A 27,673-nucleotide genomic window follows, 5' to 3' on the forward strand; every position below is an offset into this window, starting at 1 on the left:
ACCAGACCAGAGGTGGGTGGGGAGAGGGGCACTGGATTGTGGTTAGAAGACCTGAATTTTATTTTATTTTATTTTATTTTATTTTATTTTATTTTTTGAGATAGAGTCTCACTCTGTCGCCCAGGTTGGAGTGTGATGGCACCATCTTGGCTCACCGCAACCTCCGCCTCCCAGGTTCAAGCAATTCTCCTGCCTCAGCCTCCCAAGTATCTGGGATTACAGGCGTCCACCACCATGCCCAGTTAATTTTTGTATTTTTGGTAGAGACAAGATTTCACCATGTTGACCAGGCTGGTCTCGAACTCCTGACCTCAGGTGATCCACCCACCTTGGCCACCCAAAGAGCTGGGATTACATGCATGAGCCACCACGCCTGGCCAGAGGACCTGGATTTTGGTCCTGATCTGGCCACTTAAGGTTGTGTGAGCTCAGATACACTTCTTAATTTCTCTGAGCCTGTTTGTTCTCGGCTGTAGAAGAAGGATAGTGATGAGGCGTATCCTTGGCAGGTTGTTAGGATCATGTGAGGGAAGGGAAACCGGGGGTCCATGGATGGGCTTTATTGACCTGGAACCCCAAATGTTTTGTGCAAGTTTGGCATACATGCAAACACATGCTATTTTCTAGAGAGAGCAGGCTGTTTCTCTCCCACTCCCACTCCAAATGGTTGGGAAACACTAGAGCAGAACATGGAGTTCAAATCCCGACTGTGACCTGGGGAGACTACTCCCTCTGTGCTTCAGTTTCCTCATATATAACATAGTTTAATAATAATAGACTGTCTCATGGTGCTGAGAATTAAATGGAAAAAATATGCAAAGCATTGAGAACAGTGTCTCCAAGTGTTTGCTCTTTTCATTTGCTGATTTTATAGGAGTGGAAACTGAAACCCAAGGGAAGTGGAGTCTCGATTGGTACATGGTGTGCCAGACCTTGGCCACATTTGGCAGTATTGTCCTGGAAAGGGTGCCAAGGTTGCCAAGGGTGCCGGCTGGTGAGGGGCAAGGAGAGAGGGTCGTGGCCGAGGGGCAGTGAGGAGGGAGGGGAGCTGCAGGGGTGAGTGGAGTGCATATGGGGTCCGTCTCACCATCTTGAGCCTTCCAAAATTCATCTTTGGAAGCAAGGGGTGTCCGAATAAGGAAGAAATAAAGGTAAATAGTGAGCACTGGGAGAGGTGTCCTGATGTGTGCCTGTGGTCCCAGCTACTTGGGAGGCTGAGGTGGGAGGATGGGTTGAGCCCAGGAGGTGGAGTCTGCGGCAAGCTGTGACAGCACCACTGCACTCCAGTACAGGTGACAAAGCAATCTCTTTTTAAAAAAACAAAGTACATTTTTTGAAAGAGGGGTGAGCACTGGGAAGGGTATAGATACTGAAGCATTTGCTGGAGACGAGTGTGGCCACTCCAGAGAGGAGTGCCTACCCAGGCCTGAGCGGGTCTCCAGCCGGGGCCGTGGGGCCTCCCCTGCACTTCCCTGTAGTGCTGGATCCCGGGGCTGAGAACCGCAGCTCCTGGGAGAGGCTGGCCTTGCGGTCCCTTCCCTGCTTTTTCCTCACACAACAGAAGGAAAGAGGTTCTCTTACCAGCCTCCCCCTTCCCGAGTCTGCGGTTGGGACCGTTCCTCTCCCTGCACCCCGGGCTGTCAGTTCTCTCAGGGAACGTTCACCACGTTTGTGCCTATGGAGGATGGGCATTCCTGTATTCATTTGCTCATTTGTTCGATGACTTTTTAGTGTCATTCTCTCTGGCCCATTCTGGGGCACCCACTGAGCTCAGTTAAGCTACTTTTGCTTATGGGTCTCTGGGAAATCCTCTCCGAATTCAAGCTTCCTCCACCCGTTCTAATTTGTTTGGGAAAGGAAGTTTGATTTGGGTTTTTAAATCATAAGCACAGCGGCCTTCCCCTTCCAAGACTCACGCGACCTGGATACGGGCTTCACTGCCCCCAGTGGGGCTACCGTTCTTGGGGGCCCATGGTGAGCACACCAGGTACCCAGCCCTTCCCTCCACTCCAGCTCACCTAGACCCTCCTCTGAGGACAAGGCACTCTCAGACAGACCTTATGAATGACTCCTTTAAACTACAGGGCCTTCTACTGAAAAGACAAATTCATTCAGGGCCATGTCAGTAAATTTCCAGAGCTGTGCTCCCTGGCCTGGGTGTCCGCATCCTGAAGGTCGGCTATGTGACAGGCCCAGCCCATCCTGGGGGGTGGGATGCAGCTGGGTTACTAATATTTGCGGCTCCTGGAGGTTTTCCAAGAGGAAAGCACAATATTTGCTGTGCATTTTCTCCTTCTTTTCTTTCCGCTACTGCTGTCTTTCCCTCACAAACAGAAGTGAGGCAGAGTTGGGAAGCCAGGGGAGGGGGAGCGCAGGAGAGGCTGGGTTGAGGCACCCCTGAGCCACACTAGAGTGCAGCGGCTGCTGACAGTCCTGCAGGACGGGAGGTGCGTGGGCAGGTTGGTGCTGGCTGTCACAGTCACACCCAGTGCCTGCACTGGGAAGAATGTGTGTTTGGTGAAGTAAAACACGCTGAATACCAGCGCAGCCCCCAGGAAATAACTGGGTTTGCTTACTGTTTTCTTTAGTCTCTTTATTTGTAGGCACAACTGCTCAAAGAAACAAGCTGGCCCCTGATGGTGCCAGAGTTTCTTGACCTCTGCCCAGATACCAGAGGGAGATAAGACCCCTAAAACTGGCAGAAACTGGAGCAGGCAACCCCTTGTTACATTTAGAACTTTATCATGTCATTATAATGCTAACGTCACCACCTGTAGAAGAAAATCACCACTATTTCTGAACATGTGTCAGAGGCGTGTGAACCAGAGCAACTCCATCTTGAATAAGGGCTGAGTAAAACGAGGCTGAGACCTACTAGGCTGCATTCCCAAAGGGTTAGGCATTCTAAGTCACAGGATGAGACAGGAAGTCGGCACAAGATACAGGTCATAAAGACCTTGCTGATAAAACAGTTGCGGTAAAGAAGCCGGCCAAAACCCACCAAAACCAAGATAGTGACGAGAGTGGCCTCTGGTTGTCCTCACTGCTCCACTCCAACCAGAGCCATGACAGTTTACAGATGCCATGACAACATCAGGAAGTTACCCTAAGTGATCTAAAAAGGCAAGGCACGAATAATCCACCCCTTGTTTAGCATATCATCAAGAAATAATCATAAAAATGGGCAACCAGCAGCCCTCAGGGCTGCTCTATGAAGTAGACATTCTTTTATTCCTTTATTTTCAAAATAAACTTGCTTTCACTTGACTCTACAGACTCACCCTGAATTCTTTCTTGAGAGAGATCCAAGAACGCTTTCTGAGGTTCTAGATGAGAACCCCTTTCTGGTAACACATCATGCATTGTATGGAGAGGCATGTTTATGGCCTGCGCCTGAGCGTCTAGAGGTCCCCACCCTCCCATCCTCACCCTGCACCTGCTTACACACCTCCCTGCCCCACACCTATCTCCTTACAACTCCCCAGTTTCCACGGCTCGAGGTGAAGGTGTCTTTAGAGCAAGAGTCCCCTCCTTCTTTTTCTCCTGGTCAGGAAGAAAACCCTCTTGCCTTTTTTTCCAACTGAGTGTTCCTTCTTTGCAACTGATACCAAGCAGGGACAGAACTCAGTTAACCGGTGACACACTCACACACACGCTTCACACACCGGCTGAGGGAGCTCATCTTGGAGGAAGAGCAGGCAGAACACAGAGCTGCCAAAGGGCAGCCCAGACTCCTGGATGCCCTCCGCTGCCTCCACATCCCTCACTCCATGCTTCTTGCCTGGGGCCCAGCTTGCCCGTGCCTCTGTGCACCTCTGACCTCGTGTAAGTCAACTCTGGAGGATATGTCTCTTTCCCCTCCGATCTAGTCTCAGGCTCCTTGTTGGTGCATTCCTGGCTCCGTGCCAGGCCTGTACTTGGTCTAGAGGAGACTGGTGCTGGCTCTCAGGCAGTGAGCTCACAGCCGGCAGGAGACAGTGTGGAAACAGAGGTTGCGGATGATGGTGGTGAGCATGAGGCTTTGAGTCTGAACAGGGCAGACTGGGACTGTAGGAGGGCTGGGGTGGGTGAGGATGACTTAGAGCGGGGAGCTGGGTGAGGAAGAGCAAGAGAACTTTCAGGGAGAGGGAAGGTCAAATGCAGAGTCCAGAACAGGCAGGCAGCAGGATGGGCATTGTGGGGCTGGGTGCTGGGAAGTGGAGAGGGCTGGGGCTAGGCGGATTGGGTTGGACGTCTGGGCCAGGTTAGGAATCTGAACTGGCTCCTGAGGGAATTTAAGCCAAAGTTCCTTCTCCCCCTTTCCCCTTCTGCACCAGACCCTCCAAGCATAATAAAATATTTGCCTTTTTCAGAATGAATCACTCCCTGCTTCCTCTTTGTGGGAAACCTTCCTTCCAACTCTCCCTCCTTAATCATCCTTTGGGGTATCTCTCTTAACCCCTTACTGTTCCCCTCCAAGATCCTCACACTGCATCCCAGCTGACTCCTAACATGACCTGAACGTGGAATTAATCCATCCGTTTAATCATTTGCCTCCACTACTTCCATAGCTCCCTGAGGACAGGTTCTCTGGTAGCAATGCCCAAAGTGGATTAGATACAAGTATACATGCTCCTTAACTTACAGTGGGGTTAGATCCGAACAAATCCATCAGAAGTTGAAAATATTGTAAGTCGAAAATGCACTTAATACACCTTAGCCTACTGTAAACTAAAACTCAAAGTCTAAGCCCCTTAACTGACTGAACGGATGCCCCCTTAGCCAAGGGGATTCCAAGGTAACCTGAAAAACAAGTTCAGGCCACAGTGGGAAGGGAGGTCGTCATGCCTCATTATATCCTCCTCCTTTAGGAATTCAGGCACTGCTGACCAGCATTAACTGAAAACAGAGATCTTAAGACTCACAAAACAGACTCCTCCTAGCAATAAGATACCAAATTCCAACCAGACTCTAGTAGAGCATCACATGACAGATAGCAGGCCCTGAAATAAATCAAAGTATTTTAGCCCAAAATATATTTTTCTGACATATTTTGAAATGTCTCTGCAAAACTGTCTCTTGTGGGGAAAATCTACATTCTATAGCAGGGGTGTCCAATCTTTTGGCTTCCCTGGGCCACATTGGAAGAAGAATTGTCTTGGACCACACATAAAATACACTAACACTAACCATAGACGATGAGCTTAAAAAAAAAATCTCTTAATGTTTTGAGAAAGTTTACAAATTTGTGTTGGGCCACATTCAAAGCCGTCCTGGGCAGCGTGAGGGTTGGACAAGCTTAATGTAGAGAATCACCTTCCCTCCAGGTCTTTTTAGCTGAGCATCTAGTAGCACCTTTTAAAGGTCTGAATAGAAAACATTTGCCATCTGTTGCCTTTGACAGTGGCCATCTACGAGACTTCACTTATATAATCAAAACCGTGGTCTCTACAACCTCTTATCTCAACCCAGACACACTTTTCTACTGATTTCAGGTCTTTTTTTTTTTTTTTTGAGAGAGAGTCTTGCTCTTGTCGCCCAGGCTGGAGTGCAGTGGTGCAATCCTGGCTCACTGCAACCTTCACCTCCTGTGTTCAAGTGATTCTCCTGCCCCAGCCTCTGAGTAGCTGGGACTACAGGCATACACCACCATGCCCAGTTAATTTTTGCATTTTTAGTAGAGGTGAGGTTTCACCATGTTGATCAGGCCAGGCCAGGCTCGAACTCCTGACCTCAAGTGATCCACCTGCCTTAGCCTCCCAAAGTGCTGGAATTATAGGTGTGAGCCACTGCACCCGGCCTTGATTCCAGGTCTTTTGATAATAACTTAATGCTTTTAACTAACTGCCAATCAGAAAATCTTTGAATCCACCTGTGACTTGGAGCCCCTCCAGCTCCTGTGCCTTCCCCATCCACTTCAAGTCGTCCTGCCTTTCCGGATTGATGTCTGCCTGTAACTTCTGTCCTCCTAAAATGTAGAAAACCAAGCTGTAAACCAACCACCTTGGGCACAGGTTTTCAGGACCTCCTTGGGCTTTGGTCACTTTTATTTGGCTCAGAATAAAGCTCTTTAAATCTTTCACAGAATTTGACTATTTTATCTACACTACCTAACACCATAGCTTAGCCTAGCCTACCTTAATTGTGCTCAGAACACTTACAGTAGCCTACAGTTGGGCAAAATTATCTAAGGGGGCAAAGTCTGTTTTAAAATAAAATGTTGAGCATCTCAATGTAATTTATTGAACACTGTACTGAAAGTGAAAAACAGAATGGTTGCATGGGTACTTCAAGTGCAGTTTCTACTGAATGTGTATTGCTTTCATGCCATCGTAAAGCTGAAAAATTGCATGTCAAGCCATTAAAATTCTGGGACCACCTGTAGGCATCCTGAGCAGACTCCAGGTGAGAACTGAGGCCTGCCTTGGAGTCACAGGGGAAGAGAAGAAAATGGAGGCTTGGTGATGAGTTAAGGACCTAGAATGGAGGGACTGGTTGGACACAGAGAGGGAAGAACCTTGTATAGAGAAGGGATTGTGTTTTGCTTTTGTCTTTTTTTGCTGAAGTCTCAGCCCACTGTTCTTCCTATAACAGATGCCCAGTAAAGCTGGCTGAATGCAAGCAGAAAGGCAGTTGCTGGCTTGTGCAAGTCAGGGCTCCTGGGCCCCATGGGCATCTCAGAAACGCTTGGGGGTGAGTGGCGTCCTGAAGCTGGCACATCAGCCCAGCTTGTTAAGTCCTTCACTACCGTGTACCTTGGGAAGTCCCAGAAAACACATCCTCCCCACCCTGCAAACCATGAAGAGCGAATGTCCAAGCAGCTTGGGTTATTATTGGTAAAGGACAAGAAGGCCATTATTCAAAGGGGAGGAATTGTGGTGTTTTCCACAAATGGCGGCAACGATGTTTCTGGTTCCACATGTTCTTCCAGAACCCTGCCACTCTCCATCTAGAAGTGGGCTCTATGTCCCTTCCCTTTGATCCTGGGTGAGCCTTCATTGATCTCAATGAATAGGAATGGCAGAAGTGATGCTATGTGACTTTCAAGCCTAGGTCGTAAAGATGAGACAGCTCCCAGGGCTTTCTCTTGGGACATGAGCTGCTGTAAGATGTTCAGCTACCTTCAAGTCCCTGTGATGGGGAGACCACAAAAGAGACAGAGATCTCTGAAGCCCCAGCTGATCCACCCTTCAGCCCTGGCACCAGACATGTGGGTGAGGGGGCCTTCAGATGACTGTGCCCATCCCCATCTGATTGCAACCACCTGAGAGACCGGGAGAGCGTTGCCCAGCTCAGCCCCATCATCCTTCAGAACCATAAGAGAGAACAAAATGCCTTGTGTTTCAAGCCATTTGTTTTGGGGTGGATTGTTACACACCAGATACAGGTGTGACAATACAGGGAGCTTGTGCTTGGGAGTCTGAACTGTAATGCATACCAGGGAGCCAGGGATAGTAAGATTCGCCTGGTAACAGAGTCTCCCACCGGGGGATGCCAGCAAGAGAATGGAGCCAACACTGAGAAATGCCAGTGTCAGGCCACCCAGCTGCTCTGCAGTTCCCCAGGTACCCTGGACCTGAGATGTTCCCACTGTCTCCCTGCTGATGTGTGGTTTGGAAAGACACCTGAGCTGGGAAGCTGAGCAGACAGAATGGCCTGCCAGGGGAACCATTCTCCAAGAAGCAGGGAGGGCCCTTCTCCTCCTTTGCTGTGTTCCTCCCAGTGCTAGTGGGAAGCTTGGATCTCCCCTCCCACAAGCTCAAATATCCCAGCAATGCTGCCCTGACCCCGTACATGCAATGTTTTCTCCTTGCCTACAGTATTTACTCATAATTGTGGCTGGATTAGATTGAAGCAATGCTGGAAAGTATATTTAGTTTGTCTTCAGCAACTCACCTACTGATTACCACTGCTATTTCTACCTCCCATCCGGCCACTCCCTTGTGCCAGGCTCCCCAAATGGCATTCTGTGTGCCCAGTGACCCCCACAGTACCTCCCCCTTCACTCCTGCTCTGCCAGTGGTTCTCAGCTGGGGGCATTCCATGCACCTGCAACTCTGCCAAGCCCCCAGGGGACATTTGGCAAGGTCTGCAGACATTTTTGAGTGCCACACTGGGGTGTGTGGGTAGAGGCCAAGGATGCAGCTAAACATCCTATAATTCACAGGACAGCCCCCTACAATGAACAGTTATCCAGTCGGTTGTGCCAAGGTTGAGAAACCCTGATGGATCTCAAATCTTACTTGTTTTTTGTGGTATTTCTTTAGAACTTTTGTTCCTTTGCTTTGCACGCTGACAGCTAGATACATGATAAACAGATCAAGATACCGAAGACTGCGCCTGGCTAAATTTCACCCTTCCTGAGACAACAGCATTTTAACAATCTCCAGCAGACCTGACACTCTGTCCCAAAGAGACACATCTCTCAAGGTCCTAGGCAGCCCAAGAAGGTGGAGAGCCACATTTTCAGGCAGCCGTGAGTCTTTGCTTTGGAAGGGAGGAGAAGGAACCTCTGAAAAGCCAATTCAGGGCCACCCCTCTGAAACTGGCAGGGAGGGGCTGCCAGAGGAAATGCACACCCCGCCAGCATGCTAGGCCTGCAAGAGGGTGGCTGATGAGTCACCGTGGGCCATCCCTTTGTTACTCATTTCACAGTCTGGCAGCAGCCCAGAAAAGGATACCCCCAAAGTGGAGTTCCCCATGCATGTACAATCACCCTGCATTTGTATCAGGGGCTGGGAGGGGAGGGGGCAGATCCTCCATTTTACTCATGCCCCACCTTCATTAACAGGAAGTCTTCAGCCTCCTTCCCTAAACTGCACACACATCAGAACTGTGAGCCACAGCCAGTGATCCAAATCACGTGTCCCAGGCCTTTCCTTTCCCTTCTCCCTGCCCCACCTGCCGGAAGGGAGGCCCTAAAAGGGAGGATGGGAGGGAGGCGAGGGTGCTGGGACTTGACATTCACTCTCCCTCTCTCAAGTCTCTTGCCTGTCTCAGCCGTGCCCTGGACCAGGAGGACGTGACCTGTGGCATGTTTCATAGTTTTTGTGTCCCTGTTCGCTGCAGCCCTCACCCTCCTGGGCCATCGCCCCCACAGTCACTAGCCGATATCAGAGTTTTTATCTCCAGTACCCCAGCAGAGGTGGGTGTTCCTTCCTGATGGCTGCCTTCCCCCCAGGCGCAGGCAAACCCACCCTCTTCCTCCCCATCCCTGCTGTCATCGCAGACCCCACAGAAGAAGGGAGGAGGAGGTGGAACCTTGCCCTCAGCCGCCAATTCCTGTCTTAAATTCCTGCTCTTCAGGAACTCTCCTTCCTTAGCTCCTGGAGGAACCACAAAGACAGTATCTATTTTCCTGACTTCCTGGGGGGATTCACAGTGCCGAACTACTAAAGTCTCGCTTGGGCTGGGGTACCAAAATACAGGAGAAACATCATCCTGAGAACGGGCCCAACAAGAATGAACATGGGAAACGTTCTCACTCTGATCCTGATCCCCAGAGAGACGGAGGAACCCCACGAGGCCCTGGGTTCCAGTGGCACTTTTCTGTCACACAGTCTTAAAGTTCCCTGCCTTGTAGGAAAAGAAAAAGAAAGGACGCAAACATCGTCATTGTTCCCATTTTGCAGATGGGTGAGTGGAAACTTATGGCTAAAGATCACAAGGTACTGGCAGCACGTGTATGTGCTGGGAGAGGAGAGAGTCCACATTCCTTGGCACCGAAGGGCCTCTGGCCCTCTGTGGAAACATCAGGAGGCTGTGACCATTGTGTGACCCAGGAAAATTACAGCAGGAGACTCCTCTGAGTCTCTTTCCGGAGCCTCCCCCTGGGACACCACCTCCTCTGTCACACCCCTCTCCAAAACTTAGGTGGCTGCCAATGTCACGTGCTAAAGCCGGGACCCAGTCCGGTATTCAAGACATGGCACAGTGTGTCTCCACCTCAGCGACCTGACCTCATTTGACAGTACTCCCCTCTAGCTGTACTCTCCCCAAAGAGAACGTGCAATCTGCATGGATTAAACCTTTACTACACACCAGCCTCTGGAGCTCTGAGCTTTATGTCTATTATTTCATTTCATCTTTACAGTCCCCTGAGGTAGACACAATTTTTTTTTTTTTTGAGATGACGTCTCACTCTGTTGCCCAGGCTGGATTGCAGTGGTGTGATCACGGCTCCCTGCAACCTGCGTTTCCTGGGTTCAAGTGATTCTCCTGCTCAGGCTTCTGAGTAGCTGGGATTACAGGTGTGTGCCACCATGCCTGGCTAATTTTTGCATTTTTAGTAGAGACAGGGTTTCACCACATTGGCCAGGCTGCTCTTGAACTCCTGATGTCAAGTGATCCACCTCCCTCAGCCTCCCAAAGTGCTGGGATTAGAGACATGAGCCACCACACCCAGCCAGTAGACACTATTATTTTTATTTATTTAGTTTTTTTTGAGATGGAGTCTCACTCCGTTGCCCAGGCTGGAGTGCAGTGGTGCGATCTTGGATCACTGCAACCTCCATCTCTCAGGTTCAAGAGATTCTCCTGCCTCAGCCTCCCAAGTAGCTGGGACTACAGGCGTGTGCCACCATGCCTGGCTAATTTTTTGTATGTTGTGTTGTATTTTTGTAGAGACAGGGTTTCACCATGTTATCCAGGATGGTCTCGATAGTAGACACTATTATTCTATTATTGTCTTCATTTCATGGATGAGGAAACTGAGGTGTGAAGAGGATAGTCATCCCCTCAAGACAGAGCCAGTACATGGCAGAATAAGAGGCCAACCCCTAACTGTTGGACACCAAGTCCTCATTCTCTACCCTGATATTTACAGACGTTTATTGATGTATATTTATCTGTTTGTTTTGAGACAAGGTCTCAATCCATCACCCAGGCTAGAATGTCATGGTGCAATCACGACTCACTGCAGCCTTGACCTCCTTGGCTCAAAGTGATCCTCCCACTTCAGCCTCCCAAGTAGCTGGAACTACAGGTGCACACCACCATGCCCAGCTAATTAAAAAAATTTTTTTTTTTGCGGAAATGGGTTCTCATTATGTTGCTTGGCTGGTCTTGAACTCCTGGGCTCAAGGGATCCTCCCGCCTCAGCCTCCCAAAGTATTAGGATTACAGGCATGAGCCACCGTGCCCTGCTTGTTTACTGATGTCTGTGCATGCTTGGCTCCGATGTGAATACTATCCCACTATGGAGAGTAAAGGCTGAGAGGCTGGATTCCAGAGCTCAACAGTCTGCTGCCGTGCAGTGCAGCAGCCACAAGGAACATGTGGCTATTTACATTTAAATTAAATAAAATTACAAATTCAGTTCCTCAGCTGCATGAGTCATATTTCAAGTGCTCCACAGCCACACAGGGCTAGCGCTGCCATTTGGGGCAGTGCAGATATACACTGTTTCCATCATCACTAGAAGCTCTATGGGACAGGGGTGGTGGAGAGGTGGCCTCACTGCACACCTGCTGGCCAGGCCACCTCCTCCTGGGACTCAGTCAGCCAGACAGTGTTGCTAGCCAGGACCCCACCAGACCTCATGGAACACATGGTCCTTCATTTCTCAAATCCCCAGATGACAGTGTCCCTTGGCTGGTCCTCTTGGGGGCTGGTGCTGAGCAAGGTGGAGATATAATTCCTCACAAACACCAGTCCAGCTAAAGCCAGGTGTGTGAGGATGCAGGGGGCTGTCGAGGAAGGTAACATTCTAAAGTCACAGAATGTCAGAAGTAGTGGGGCATCAGGAAAATCTGTTCCAACCTTCTAATCTCAGAGATAAGATAAGACAATTATGGCCATACAGGGGCGTGGCCTGGCTCCTGGCCACAGGAAGCTGGTGGAAAAGCTAAAGGGGCACCCAAACAGGCAGAGTCACCCCTGAATCCAGAGCCCATGGGTAGCAGGCTGGAGCCCTGGAATTGCACTCTGCATGCCCTGTGGCTTTGCAGGAAGGCATATGGGAAATGGGGGATTCTTGAAGGGGGTCCCACTGCTCCTATTCCTGGAGAGGGGGCAGGGAGAGCTAAGGAGAGATTTGTTCTTCAGGCATCTGATGTAGCTGGAGACTGCGGGTACCATGGCCAAAGCTGGCGCAGCCAGGGTGGGACAGGGGCCTCCAAGCAACACAGAAGGGTTAGCGGTTCACCCGGACTTGTTTATGAGCTGTCTTAGATGCACTAAGGCAAGAGATGTCTCATCTCGTCTCTAAGATCTTAGATCTTAAATGCGGAGGGAAGGCAGCTGGGAGTGTGGACGGCAGGCACAAGGGAGAAAAGTGCAAGAGCATTTACAACCAGAAGAGAAGCTGAGGGGACACGATGGCCCATGGACAATGTCAGTGCCCTGGGAGGCTGGTAAGGGGGGTGCTGGGACTGGTGGTGAAGAGATCACTCTTAAGAAAAAGAATGGATTTACTTTCTCCATCAAACCAGCTACCATCTATTTGCTAGTCTTTAAAAATTTTAACTACATGGGTACTTATTTATTTATTTTTTTGAGATAAGTTTTCCCTCTGTCGCCCACGCTGGAGTGCAGTGGCTCCAGAATCGGGCTTGAGTGCCCGGGTCACAGCAGCTTCCACCTCCTGGGCTCAAGAGATCTTCTGCTTCAGCCTCCCGAGTAGCTGGGACTACAGGCATGTGCCACCAAGCCCCGGTAATTTTTTTGTAGAGACAGAGTTTTGCTATGTTGCCCAAGCTGGTCCCAAACTCTTGGGCTCAAGCGATCCTCTTGTCTCAGCCTCCCAAAGTGCTGGGATTACAGGTGTGAGCCACTACATACTTATTAAAAAGACACCACAAATTCCAGTAGATAGGCATCCTAAAAAATCTCTGATCAATATTCCCCAAAACTGTCAAGGTCATCAAAATCAAGGAAAGACTGAGAGACTGTCACAGCCCAGAGGAGCCGAAGGAGACTTGACAACTAAATGAAATGTGGGGTCCTGGATGGGATCCCAGAATAGAGAAAGAATCTTAGGGAAAAACTAGGAGAGTCTGCATAAAGCATGGACTTTAACAATACTGCATCAATGCTGATTCATTATAACACATGTACCACACTGATGTAACACGTTAATAATAGGGGAAACTGGGTATGAGGTATCTGGAACTTTCTGTACTGTCATCTCAGCTTTTCTATAAACCTAACACTGTTCTTTAAAAAAAGTCTATTAACATTTTTAAAGGTACTTATTATAAAAACGCATTTTTAAATTTATAATTTAAAAATTACTTGCCAGGTGTGGTGACTCACACCTGTAATCCCAGCACTTGGGAGGACAAGGCAGGAGGATTGCTTGAGTCCAGGAATTTGAAACAGCCTGGGCAACATAGTGAGACCCCATCTCCACACAGACACACACAAAAATTAGCCGGGTGAGGTGGTGCATGCCTGTAGTCCTGGCTACTCGGGAGGCTGAGGTGGGAGGATTGCTTGAGCCCAGGAGGTTGAGGCTGCAGTGAGCTATGGTTCTGTTACTGCACTCTAGTGTAGGCAACAGAGCAAGACAAAGAAAGAAAAATTATTTAAAACACTGAAATATTCAATTTTTAAAATTGAGGAATGCACATCTGACCTCTTTGTATTCATTGTCTCCCCATATGTTTCTTCTCCTGAGTTTCAGTCTGTGTGTTACCCTAACACAGGCCACAAGTTTGTCTCTCCTCGTTTTGGCATTTCCACCCTTAGATTATGAAATTTTCAAGGATGAGGATCTGGTTTCCAACCCAACTTATTTTCTTCTCCTCCTCTTCTCTTCCTCCACCATTCTCTTTTTCTTTGGCAATTTGGCGAAAGAACTTTTCACATAACTGGAATCAGTAATGATAATCCCAGTCCCTTGAATTTGTCTGGGATTCTACAGTGTGCCAAGTGTATTTGCCTGCATAAATCTCACTTTCCTCCACAGCCCTGGGAAAGGAGCCTTATTATTATTCCCATCTCACAGAAGAGAAAACTGAGGCTCAGAGAGGCTGGGTCCAAATAAATGGCTAATGAGTGGTAGAGGGAACAGGACTGGAAACTTCCCCATCTGGCTTGCCTTTCCCATTGGTCTTGCTCCTTCCCCACTCGCTGCTGAACTAGGCTGTGGTGTGGGGCACCCTGTGAGTGTTCTCGGGGTCCATGTGACATCTTGAGGAGGAGGCAGGTTGACCCACCCCTGAAGGGTCCAGGGAACATTTGCTGGGTTACAATGAAAAGGGGGTGTGCTGTTTCAACAGCCTTGGCAGCCTTGGGCTCTCCCCCAGGAAGCCAAAGGCCTGCAAGGTGACCTACGCCTTCCTGGCTGGGGTAGCTGCCTTCATCTGTGAGCGGTGAGGCTGTGGGGAAAGCTCAGTGGTGACCCAGTGCAAAGCAAAGCAACAGAGGTAGGAGCAGCTCAGCCTTGGACCAAGTTTTCTGGGTCCTTGGGAGCCATTTCAAGTGGCAAGCACCTGTAGGAATGTGGTTACCACCCCACAATTTCAGAGCCATATTTAGCTGCAGGGTCAGCCAGTGGAGGCTCCATCCGGGTCTCCAGCCCTTCCTCCAGCAGGGCAGATTTTTCTCTGCTGAATCAATTCTCACACAACTACGTTCTGCAATGGAGATGGCTCTTGGTGAGAGCAGCTCTGTAAACATGGTTTAAATGACTTTGGTGAAGCTTGGAATCTGAGCCTTCTGGGAAGGAGGGTGGTATTTCTGGATTAACCATTGCTGGGCAGCACAGTAAACAGGGCAGGGCGTTGCGAAGTGCACAAGTCTAAGAATGTCACCTGCCCAAGTTCCCTGGGGGAACTGAGTAAGGCTCAGGGTAGAAAGCGCAGGTAGAGAAGATGAATTTTGCTGAGAATGGTTCCACAGCACAGCACTATGGCAAATTGGAGGGAGCATGGGTTAGGAAGAGTGTAGGATTTAAAATCAGACCAGGGTTCAATCCTTTGGCAATTATTAGCTGTGTGGCTTTACATTTACCCTCCCTTCTCTGTGGCTCAGTTTTTTTTTTATCTGTACAGTGAGATGGAAATATTTACTTTAGATATGGAATGAGTACATGACATGCTGTAGTGAAAAAATGCCCCATGAATTGCATATTGTTATGTAGGTGATGGGTGCTGTTATTACTCCTTATGTGTGTAATAAAGGATGATCTTGGCCGGGCACAGTGGCTCACACCTGTAATCCCAGCACTTTGGGAGGCCGAGGTGGGTGGATCACTTGAACTCAGAAGTTCAAGACCAGCCTGCACAACATGGCAAGACCAGGTCTCTACAAAAAATACAAAAATTAGCCAGGTGTGGTGGTGTGTGCCTGTAGTCCCAGGTACTCAGAAGGCTGAGGTAGGAGGATCACTCGAGCCCAGGAGGCCAAGCCTGCAGTGAGCCAAGATCCTGCCACTGCACTCCAACCCTGGGGAACAGGGTGAGACCCTGCCAAAAAAAAAAAAAAAAAAAAGAGAGAGAGAAAGAGAAAGAAAGAGAGAAAAAAAGGATGATCTTGTGGTGCTCTAACCCTCTAGCACAAGGAATGAGGAATAGCTGGTCAGAAACCAGGGAATGGCTTTAGAAGAGCTGAATACAACATCTTACAGGGTGTCTGAGGTCACTTCATTCACCCTCCTTCCTTCTCCGCTTTTGGAAGTGATGGAAGTTCCAGGTAATTACTTGCCCAGTCTTCCGACTACCAACAGAGCTGATTCTAGGCTCATATCTCTGGCCATGTTGCAGAGTGTCACTGTCATGGCCTCTGTTCCTGGTGCTTGTGAGGTTGTTGGCATTTGGTGAAGATCAAGGCCCCATCAGCACCGTCTGCCCACATGCCAGAATCAGGGCGAGAATACAGTATACCACATTTCACAGACTGATCTAACTAGAGTCCTCCAAAATGAAAGGCCAAAAGAACAAAATGACCAATACTGCATTACACACACACACACACACACGCACACACACACCCGAGAAATTACAGACTAGGTACTAAGACATTTTTAAAAGGTTTACATTTTCATCTGGTTTATAATTCCCTTGGGAGGGGAATTTCTCCCAGGAATGTTAAACTTTGCTGTCTCCTCTCTAAATGGCCCAGTGGTATTTACACAGGACTTAAATCATGTATTTGTTGCTTGAACTTTGGCCCTTAAGGTGTTGTTAAACTTTGAAGCAGTTGTTAGGCAGTTGCTGTGTTTCTTTCTGGATTCTCTCTCTCTCTCTTTTTTTCTTTTTTTTGAGATGGAGTCTCACTCTATCGCCCAGGCTGGAGTGCAGTGGTGCGATCTCCACTCACTGCAACCTCTGCCTCCTGGGTTCAAGCAATTCTCCTGCCTCAGTCTCCTGAGTAGCTGGGATTACAGGCACCCAGCACCACGTCCAGCTAATTTTTTTTTGTATTTTTAGTAGACACAGGGTTTCACCATGTTGGCCAGGCTGGTCTCCAACTCCTGACTCAGGTGATCCACCTGCCTCAGTCTCCCAGAGTGTTGGGATTACAGACGTGAGCCACTGTGCCCGGCTGTTTCTGGATTCTGTAAAGCCCCCAGGGTTGGTCAAAGTTTCCATCAATTCCATTTTCTCTAATGAATACATTTTCCTGGAGGATCAGCCTTGGGTTCCCAAGGACCTCTATCTTCTGTCTTTTGTGGGGCGAGAAGAAAAGAAATGAAAAGAGTATTTTCTGCAGGTAAGAATGTGCTCTGGCATCTCAGGAATCTGTAGAGCCTGAGCTCAGACAAGCTTTCCCACTCAGGTCACGTTCTCCCTCACAGTCTGTCTGCCGTAATGATTCACACAGATGCCCTGACATCCCTCAGGGCTAGAAAATTTTCCAGGTCCCCTCTTAGGGAGTATAGCTCAGGATTTAAACATACCCTGGGGTCAGGGGTACCAGCCCCCACTTCAGTTGTAGGAGGACCTCTGCATCCTCATCTATGAAATGAGAATAATCATATTAGCTGTTATCAGCTGGTATTAGGGGTATAGGAATAACAAAACCTCTGCTAGGTGGGTGAGGACAGGAGGTACAACTCTAGTTGATTGATTTTGTTACTGATGAACTTGCCTGGGGAGCCAGCCAGCTGACGCTGATGGCAGAAAATAGATTTTTGGTTTATCAGAGCAAAATAATCTCCTCCAGTAATTATAGGCCCGCATTTATTATGAGTAAAAGAACATTGAGGGTGGATTCTATGAGAATCTTAGATAACAGCCCCAGGCCCCATTGCTGGGACTTCCTAGAAGCTTTGGGAGTTTTCATACTAAAGGTAGAGAACCCTGTGGGTTCAAACCCTCAACAAGGACTATCTCCAGAAACAAATCTGAACTTGGCTCCAGAAAGCAAGGTTTCGGACAATTCAGCTACTTCGGTTAATTTTTACTTAAATGATCATTACAGCTGTGATACCACGGCGAGCTGGTCTTGCAAACACCGAAATGCCCTGGTACTTTAACTTCCTTCAGCAGTGACCATAGAGTTTCCTCTTCCCTCACACTGAGTCACCTTCCCTTGTCCCTGAATCTCAGAGAACTGATGTCTCAGTGCTGTCATTGGCCTGGGGGAGTCCTCTCACCTGGTCCTCTGCCCAGAGCCTATTTCATGAACCACTGGTAATACTGGCTCCAGGAGGTGCATACCAAGGGGTGGCTGACATCCAGAAGCCCCCTGGTCCTCCCAGTGGCAGCATCTCTGTAACCTCAGCAACTAGCCCTGTGCAGGGGACACAGGAGGCCTCATTTGTGTGCCCCAGCATGGGGCTGAAGGTAGAAATATTGCCCCCTGGGGCCAAGAAATTCCATGGAGCTTCTGCAAATAGAAATTGCCAAGCTGCTCGGGAAGGGAGAGAAGCCACAGATTGTCCCTCATCTCTTCCACCCACAGCCTTACAGACAGGACCCCCCAGCTTGCTCTGAATCCATCACTTACCCAGGGCTCCTTGGCAGATGTCTGTGCGGGTGGCTCCTCCAATGATAAATTGGGGGTCAGCGCAGATCTCCTGGGAACAAGACCCACAAAGTGCTGTTAGCCCCCCAGGCAGGTGTTTCTGCAGCTAGGATGCCTCCATTCTCAGTGGATCTTCTAACCCCTTCTCCCCTCTGGGGAAAGTGTGTCATCACAGTCAGAGCTCTGTGTCATGAAGTCCTTCTGACCCCTGCTTCCTGGGCCCTGATGGGTGGATGGGCGGTCCTGTCTGAGAAGGGCAGGCATTTGGACCCTACACACTCTGGAATGCCTAGAGCTGTTTCCCAGGGGCCACAGCAGCAAGTCCAGCCTCTTCTGCCAGACGTTGAGACCATCACACTCCAGAGCCACCCTAGCCACTGGGCTAGCACCCTCTCTCCTCTGTTACTGCATGCAAGTTGTTTTGCTTGCATGAAATTCCTTCCTTTCCCAGTCTCTTCCCTCCTTTTCCATATTGCATCATACATTGAGGCTCACTGTCACCTCCTCTGTGAAAGTCCTCCTTCTTAGTCCTTCCTAGTCCAATCTTCACTCATCCCTTCAAGTCTTGAGTCCCAGAGTCTCTGGACTCTGCAATTTACTACTTAGGTACTACTCTGTGTTCCTAACACATGCCCTTTTGAGGGCAGGGGGGATCTAACCCTTTTGAATTATTCCATGGGGTCATGAAACTTAGAGCATCTATATATTCTGTACCTGCTTACATCAGAGACTGCGCTCAAAGCTTTATTGCATGGAATGGATATTATCCCCCTTTTACAGACGAGGAAACAGCTCAAAAGGGTGAAGTGACGTGTCCAAAGTTAACACAGTTCACAGATAATAGACAGCACTGGCATTGGAACTTACTGATCAAATGCGCCAACTCTTTCTGCTCCTGCCCTGCCTCTAATTGATTTAGTACCAAGTGTCCAAGGGTGTTAAAATCTCCGGGGCCGTTGTCATGAGCAGACTGATGGAAGCCAATCTTGAACACTTCTTAGCCCTTTCAGTAGCCCTCCAAGTGTGTTTCGATTCTGAACAGCCCCACCCAAAAGCCACAGAGGAAGTTGGGGCACAAACTTGGGCCTCTCTGGGCTCAGGCAACCTTGCCTTGAAGGAGCTGCTCCTGCGTCTCATGTCCACTTGGGCTGCACACGCCTGCCTCCACCCAACGGCGCTCGGCATGCCCACTCTGTCAAGCAGAAGTTTGCCTACGTGAGACTTGGATCTAGCCCCTGATCATCCTGGCTCAGATTGTGGGAGCTCTTCCGGAAGCACCGTCTGCCGCAGAGGACATTCTCTTCATGCCTCTGCCTTGTTGCTCTCTGCTCCTATTGGTTTTGGGGATGGCAGAGAGAATCAGAATGCTCTTTTGCTGAGGCAAAGGAAGCCAGCTTGGCCCAAGGCCTGTCAGTGAGCTCTTATCCAGCTGATGGAATAGATTGGGCTTGGTGCTGGGAGCCTGTTTATTATAAAGAATCACAGTGATAATCCTGAGTGTGCCAGGCACTTACCCCAGCAGGGTTTTTCCATTATACTTCAGAAACTTTCGAATGCCGTTAGCAGACTCTAGAGAAGTCAGAGTTCAGAGTGGTGCTGAGCGATGCTTCAGAAAACTGAAACTTGCGCACAGCATGTAGGGCATCGAATCAAATATGGGACTTACCAGTCAGTGAAAAGGGGTTGAGGATTTGGGCTTTGCTGCATTATTCTGATAACCTGGGTTTAAATCCTGGCTCTGCCACTTATTGTATAGGTCCTAGGACCCTGGAAAGTCACCTAATCTTTTGAAGCCTCAGTTTTTTCACCTGCAAAATGGGAACGATGAAAATACCCAACTCAGAGGATTGTTCTGAGTGTTAAATGAGATAATGATGTAAACATGCCCTGGCAAGCACTCCATAAATGTGATCTATTATTACTACTGTTGAAGAAGTTGATGCTAACAGTCACTGAACTTGGAGACAGGACATATGGGTTTGAGGCTGAGTTTGGCCAGCTGAAGATAAGCAAGTGAGAAACCTCTCAGAGGTTTGATTTTCTTGGGGGAAACATAGGGGCTCACAATATCTGCCCTTGCTCCTAATGGACTGGTTGCTGGGAGGATCCAATGTGCCACCCGGATCACGCCTGCTTTCTCCTCACTGTGCCCCTGCATGGCCCTTGGACCCCACTGGACTTACTGCTTTAATCCCCCTTCCAGGTGCTGGAGCCACTCTTGCCAGTGTTGTGAAATCCTCTCTCCGAGGAAGAGCAGCTCCTCCTGCTGCAAGGCTAACCTGTTCCCCTCTCCTGCCCACAACCCGTATTCTCACTTCCTCAGGGACCCTGTTTCACTGCCCCTCCCTGCCTTTATCTTTAATCCCTTCCTCCTCGTGATTCAACATATGACACATTCAAGTTGTTCTCATATGAAAAAAAAAAAACCGGCTCTCAAAATCCAGGTCCTGCTCTACCTATCAGTTCTCCTCTCTTCCCAGGGGCCCTTCTTAAATGAGTTGATCACGTTCTTCATTTCCAGTTCCTTTACTCTGGAGTCTATAACAATCTGGCTTCTACCCTCACCTTTCCATTGAAATTGCTCTGCTAAACTCACCAATGACCTGCTAGTGTTCAAATCCAGTGGAAACAATTGTGCTCCCCTTGCCTGACCTCAGCAGCATTTGAGAAGGTAGGATAGAGGCAGACAACGCAGCCATAAAGGGTGGGCTCAACATGCACAGACTACACACAGTCCTGGATCTATGGCCTATATCCACTTGACTCTGAGCAAGGATTTAACCTTCTCAAGCCTCAATTTCTTCAACTGGCAAATGGGGATCATAATAGTCACACTCTTCCTTGGTAGTGCAGTGCACAGCCCGCCTGCCCTAAGCAGTGGCCCTAGATCATCTCTAGACCTCTATATCCTCATCTGGAAGTCCCACAGGCATTCCCAACTGTTGGGGGACCTGTCTCTGTCACCTCACTAGTCTCAGAAGTAAGTCTTCAGAAGCAGAAACCATATGCATTGTGCCTAGCATATAGGAGGTATTCGAGAAATGCTTATTGAATGAATGAAAGAATAAGTGAATGAGTGTGAACTCACTGTGTAAACTGTAAAGTGCCATGTAAATGTAAAGTGAACACATTCTCTTGGTTTGCGTTTCATTTTTATTTTTATTTTTTTACTTTTTTATAGAGACAAGTCTTACTGTGTTGCCCGGGCTGGTCTTGAACTCCTGGCTCAACCGATCCTCCCACCTTGGCCTCCCATAGTGCTGGGATTACAGGCGTGAGGCACCACGTCAGGTCAGTTTATCACTTTCGCAACCATAATTTCATCTGAGGCTCATTAATATCCTGCATCCATTCATTCTACAGTCACTTCTTTTGTGTTCACTGGTGTATCTCCTGAGCTCTCAGGACAGTGCCTGGCATGTAATAGGTGCTCCATCAATGTTGTTGAATGAATGAGTGAATGAATGAATGGATGAATACTGTGAAAGGCATGGCTATGTGCTAGGCACTGGGGATATACTGGTAAATAATATACACATGATTCCTGCAGTTCAGTAGGAAGAACAAATACATGTGATTATATTTCTAAACTGTGACAATGCTATCAAGGAAATGAGTGGGGTGAGAGTTAGAGAATAACAAGGTGGGGAGGTAGCTGCTAAGAAGGGTCAGAAAATACCTGTTTGAGGAGGGAACATGTGACTAAGTTGGAAAGAATGAGAGTGAGCCACACTCCAGGTAAGAGCGTGCCTTGCTGGTGAGAAGGCCTCGTGCAGGCAAGAACTGGCTCTTTGAGAGACTGAAAGGAGGCCAGGATGGCAGGGTCTGGAGGGCCACGAAAGAGAGAAAATATCTAGGCAGGGTGTGTTATTTTAGACGAAGACACGGAGGCACAGAGAGTTTAAACGGCTCGCTCAAGGTCACCCAGCAGGTTAGCAAGAAGGTGAATCCAAGTGCTCTGAGTCTGGGCTAGGGTGCTTCCTGCAGCCCTCGCTACCTATGAGCTGGATTTAGGGTAACAGAAGGTGACCTGGGAGGCTGCCGGGTGTGGAAGCAGAGCTGGAAGGCTTGTTCTCATAACAGGAATCTAGAAGTTGGACTTCAGGCAGGCTTCCCTAGGCGTGGTAGGGGAAGCCTGGGGAAGTCCCAAAGGAAGCGGTTCCCCGAGAAACGGAATGGACAAGTAGATTGGGGAGCGCAAGTTGTCCCAGGGCCGGGAGGTCAGAGACCCTGGGGGACGGGATAATGGGGTCTGGAGGGCTCCCGGAGCTTTCCCCAGTGAGGATTCCCACCAGGCAAACCATGAGACACCTCCGTGTCCTGGGTTAATTACCAGTGTCGATGTTATGGGGCGGTATCGCTGGCTCCCCTTTGGAAAAAGAAATGTAACCCCAGGGCTGCATGAGACTATCCTTAGTCACAAAATGACCAGGCTCTGGCCTGTCCCCCTCCACGAACAGACAGAACCCCAGTTGGAGACGGACTTTGTCTGGTGGATGTTGCATCTCCCTTCTCTGCAGACCCGATTCCCCTCCTCTTCCAGGTCCCCCCTACAGTTCAATTACAAGTTTCACCCCGGCCTCCTGTGTCACCCTGAGTTTTTGTGAAGTCCTAAATTGGCCTGCTAGTGGGATTTGAGTGCAGTGGTTCGCCCCGACCCGCCCAGGAAAGCGTGGTGCGTGGAAGAGAGGGCAGGCCCCGGGAGTTCCCCCACGCTCGAAAGGAGTCCCAGACTCCGGTGGCGTGTAGGTGTCGCAGGCCTGCGGGGTCCTGGCTTGCGGCTTCCCCACTGCAGCACCCAGGCTGCCCCCCGCCCCAGCGCGCCGCGGGCCAGCTGCACCCCTCCCTGCCCGGCACCCCGCCCTGCCCGCGTCCTGCCGCGCACTTCCTACCGTGGGTCGCTTCCACTCGATGCCCCGGGTTTTGCTGGAGTAGGGCCCCAACTCCTTGAAGCCCAGGGCCGAGGGGATGGCCGGGAAGGAGGGGTCCTGGAAGAGCGTCCCGGCCTCCAGGCACTCGTTCCGCAGCGCCTCATAGTCCTGGTTGAGGTACTTGATGGCCCTCTCGTGGGAGCCCAGCCCCTCGGCCGCCTCCCGGTCCTTCACCAGCTTGGCCGCGATGCCCGCCATGCTGCGGCCCCGGCGGCCGTGCTGCTCAGAGAAAGGTCGGGGCGACTTCGCGCTGCGCTCGGCTGAGGCGCGGCCAGGGCCCGGCGCGCTGCTGCGGACACTGCGGGCGCCGCCGCTGCGAGCGATGATTCACCGGAGGGAAGCGGCCCGGCCCGCGGGGTGTGGCCTCAGCCGCTCCCGGCCTGATGGGCTCCCGGCCCGGGACCAGGCCAGCCTGCGGCCTGCGGAGCGCCGGGACCGCCGCGACCCGGGGCCGGTGCTGCCATCTGCGGACAGCTCCCGGGATGGCGCGGCCTGGCGCCGGGAAGGCTCGCGAATCGCAGTCCAGAGTTGGGGCTCCCACCGGAACCCGAGGCCACCTTTACACTCAATGGGGAGGAAGGCTGGGCGACACCGGAGGCTAGGGTAGTTGTGGCCGTTCAGAAAACACCCGGGGAGTTAGCAGAGGATCAGGTAGTGAAGTTGAGGAAACTAAATCAGCTGCCCTGAACCTTGTGCCAAACACCGTCTTAACGGCTCTGCATACATCATCTCATTCAATCCTCCCAGCAACTCTGAAGAAGGCACTGATATTGTTCCCATCTTACAGATGAGAAAACTGAGCCTCAGAGAGGCTAAATGACTTCCCAATGTGGCACAACGGTCACAGGCAGAACAGGGACTCTAAGCCACGGAGGCCTGTTGCAATCACGATGCTGCAGTTACTACTGCTCAGCTGTTTATTTGATTATAGATAGGGTTGTCAGATTTGGCCAATAAGGCTGGGCGCGGTGGCTCACGCCTGTAATCCCAACACTCTGGGAGGCTGGAGGCAGGTGGATCACCTGAGGTCAGGAGTTCGAGACCAGCCTGGCCAACATGGTGAAACCCCGTCTCTACTAAAAATACATTGTGGCAGGTGCCTGTGACCCCAGTTACTTGGGAGGCTGAGACAGGAGAATTGCTTGAACCCAGGAGGCAGAAGTTGCAGTGAGACGAGATCGCGCCACTACACTCCAGCCTGGGTGACAAAGCAAAACGCCATATCAAAAATAAAATAATATAATATAAAATAAAAAGATTTGGCCAATAAAACAACAGCCCTCCCAAATGTTTAATTTGAATTTCAGATAACCAACAGATACTTTTAAAGTATATGTAGGCCCCAAATATTGCATGGGCATACATACTTATACTAAAAGAAAATATGATTCATTGTTTATCTGAAACTCATATTTAACTGGTAGGGTGAGTTGGGTTACTGTTGGAGAGGGCTTAGAATAGTGCCTGTGTTGGCTACTGTGACCACTCTGTTGTGGAGTCAGGGTGTGATTCTCAGCTCACACACAGAGACATGGGTGCGTGCCAAGAAATGCAGATGGGAAGAAATTACCTCCTCTCCTTCTCTACAGTAGTAGGAAGGAATTTGGGTTTCACTGGAAAATTGTGCATGGTGTACAGCAGTGGTTCTCCACTGGGGCAGTTGTGTCCCATATCCCACCCCAGGAAACATTTGGGAATGTCTGGAGATAGTTTTTATTGTCACAGCTAGGAGATGAGGTGCTACTGGCCTTTACTAAGTAGAAGTTAGGGATGCTGCTAAGCATCTTACAATGTCTGGGATAACTCTTGTGAACCCAGAAAACCTGAAACAGGTCTCAGTTAATTTAGAAAGTTAATTTTGCCATGGTTGAAGATGCACACCTGTGACACAGGAAGCCCTGAGGACACGTGCCCAAGGTGGTTGGGGTGCAGCTTGGATTTATACATGTTAGGGAGGCAAGAATCATCAATTAAGTACATTTAAGAAATACATTGGTTTGGTTCAGAATGGCAGGACAACTCAAAGTGAGGTGGGGGGGGTGGGGGCGTGGGTGGGGGCAGTGGGAGTGGCTTCCAGGATATAGGTAAATATTTTAACATTTTCTGGTTGACAATTGGTTGAGTTTGCCTAAAGGCCTGGGATCAATAGAAAGGAATGTTTGGGTTGCGATAAGAGGTTGTGGAGACAAAAGTTTTATCACATAGATGAAACTTTTAACTAGCAGGCTTCAGAGTGAACAGGCTGTAAAATGTTTCTTTTGTTTTTTCCTGAGACGGAGTCTCGCTCTATCACCCAGGCTGGCGTGCAGTGGCTGCGATCTCGGCTCACTGCAAGCTCCGCCTCCCGGGTTTACGCCATTCTCCTGCCTCAGCCTCCGGAGTAGCTGGAACTACAGGCGCCCGCCACCACGCCCGGCTAGTTTTTTGTATTTTTTAGTAGAGACGGGGTTTCACCGTGTTTGCCAGGATGGTCTCGATCTCCTGACCTCGTGATCCGCCCGTCTCGGCCTCCCAAAGTGCTGGGATTACAGGCTTGAGCCACCGCGCCCGGCCTGTAAAATGTTTCTTATCAGACCTAAAGTCTGCATTGATGTTCACACCGGAGAGGTATAATGAGGCATGTCTGACCTCCCCTTTCCTTCATGGCCTGAAAATTTCAGGTTAAAATTTTAAGAGCCCTGACTAAGGGGGAACCATCCATTTAGATGGTTGGGGGTGGAGGGGTGCAGTGGGGGCTTAGAATTTTATTTTTGGTTTACATTCTGCACCCAAAAGATGATCTAGTCCAAGACATCAGTCATGCAGAGGCTGAGAAACCCTGGTTTAGAGCATCTCCTTCCAGAAGATCTGGCTCTAGACTTTCGTTGTTTTTTTTTTGAGATGTAGTCTCCCCCTGTCAGCCAGGCTGGAGTGCAGTGACATGATCTCAACGATCTCAGCGAACTGCAACCTCTGCCTCCCAGGTTCCAGTGATTCTCCTGCCTCAGCCTCCCAAGTAGCTGGGATTACAGGTGTACACCACCACACCTGGCTAATTTTTTATATTTTTTGTAGAGATGGGGTTTCACCATGTTGGCCAGGCTGGTCTGGAGTTACTGACCTCAGGTGATCCCCTTGCCTCTGCCTCCCAAAGTGCTGAGATTACAGGTGTGAGCCGCCACACAGGCCCCTTTCATTGTTTTTGAGTTATTTTGTAACTCTAAGTTGTAGATAACTGTAGCAACGTACAGTTATCTAAGTAACTCTAAGTAAGTTATTTAAGTTGTAGATAACTGTAGCAAAATAATTTTTCCTATGGATATGCAAATGCATTCTGTCCAGTAGAGGCCTACATTCCCCCTGTAGAGAGACTAGCTTTTTGTCTAGTTGCATATTCAATTTCAATACTCTTTATGTCATGTAAATTGTGCTGTTTTGGCTTCTCCTTTGAACCAGTTATAACATCCACCAGATTGCCTCATTTAATCAAGTTAAATGGACTCTTTTATATATATTTTTTGAGACGGAGTTTCACTGTTGTTGCCCAGGCTGGAGTGCAATGGTGCAATCTTGGCTCACCACAACCTCTGCCTCCCAGGTTCAAGTGATTCTCCTGCCTCAGCCTCCCGAGTAGCTGGGATTACAGGTGCCCGCCACCATGCCTGGCCAATTTTGTATTTTTAGTAGAGACAGGGTTTCTCCATGTTGGTCAGGCTGGCCTCAAACTCCTGATCTCAGGTGATCCGTCCACCTCTGCTTCCCAAAGTGCTAGGTTTACAGGTGTGAGCCACTGCACTCCACTGAAATGAAATCTTTAAAATGTGTTTATTTTATACTAATATGAGAGCCGTGATTTTACCTTTTCTTAAAACAAGTATTTCTGTCACTATTATTCCTCTGCCCCATCTATTCTTGTCTCTGACCATGTGTCCATAGTCGCCCATTACTTACCCGCTTTGCTTGACAAAACTTTGGTCAGACTTCTCTCTTTCCTACAGATCCCTGAACTCTGCTTGCCCCCAAGCCTGAACAAGTACAAAGTGGAGTGTCCCCGCCAAGTCACCTCCCTGCCCAGCTTCTCCTGGGAATCGACTGAACACAGCTAGATCCTTTTCCTGTGAGCTCCCACAGGTCATTTCCCCTCACTTGTCCGGCTTCCCCTCCAAAGAGTCTGCTTATCTCCACTTGCCCCCCCTTTACCCTAGAAAAGAAGAACCTTTTTCTGTTTGATTCTGAGATGCTTGCAGGTTCTCTGCATTGGAATTGTCTTTCTCTCTTTCCTCCCTCCCTCCTTTCTCTCTCTCTCTTTCTTTCTTTCTTTCTTTCTTTTCTTTTCTTTCTCTTTCTTTCTTTCTTTCTTTCTTTCTTTCTTTCTTTCTTTCTTTCTTTCTTTCTTTCTTTCTTTCTCATTCTTTCTTCTCTTTCTCTCTTTTTTATTTCTCACTCCCTTCCTCCCTTCCTCTCCTTCTCTCTTTCTCTCTTTCTTTCCATTTCTTTCTTTCTCTCTCTTTCTTTCTTCTCTTTCTCTCTTCTTTCTTTCTCCCTCCCTTCCTCTCCTTCTCTTTCTCTCTTTCTCTCTCTCTCTCCCTTCCTTTTTCTTTCTCTCTCTTTCTTTCTTTCTTTCTTTCTTTCTTTCTTTCTTTCTTTCTTTCTTTCTTTCTTTCTCTCTCTCTCTCTTTCTTTCTTTCTTTTCTTTCTCTCTCTCTCACTCTTTTTTTCTTTCTTGTTTCACTCTTGTTGCCTAGGCTGGAGTACAGTGGCACAATCTCCGCTCACTGCAACCTCTGCCTCCCAGGTGCAAGCGATTCTCCTGCCTCAGCCTCCTGAGTAGCTGGGATTACAGGTGCCAGCTGCCATGCCTAGCTAATTTT

General features: G+C 49.2%; 1 protein-coding gene across 2 annotated transcripts in view; it reads right to left on the minus strand.

Annotated features, from left to right (window-relative positions):
• The window catches only part of CAPN2 (calpain 2, (m/II) large subunit), a 78,014-nt gene that overhangs the window by 43,303 nt on the left and 7,038 nt on the right, over nt 1–27,673 (minus strand). The window contains exons 1-2 of one of the 2 annotated variants that reach the window (XM_012000988.1): nt 22,785–23,440; nt 17,875–17,944 (exon numbers count right to left, since the gene is read on the minus strand). In XM_012000988.1, coding sequence (XP_011856378.1) covers nt 17,875–17,944; nt 22,785–23,021 — 307 coding nt within the window. In that variant the 5' untranslated portion in view covers nt 23,022–23,440. Of the gene's footprint in view, nt 1–17,874; nt 17,945–22,784; nt 23,441–27,673 lie in introns of those variants that run through there. The other variant, XM_012000989.1, reaches the window with a different exon arrangement.

Source organism: Mandrillus leucophaeus, unplaced genomic scaffold (genome assembly GCF_000951045.1).
Source record: "Mandrillus leucophaeus isolate KB7577 unplaced genomic scaffold, Mleu.le_1.0 Scaffold645, whole genome shotgun sequence".
NCBI classification, from domain to species: domain Eukaryota; kingdom Metazoa; phylum Chordata; class Mammalia; order Primates; family Cercopithecidae; genus Mandrillus; species Mandrillus leucophaeus.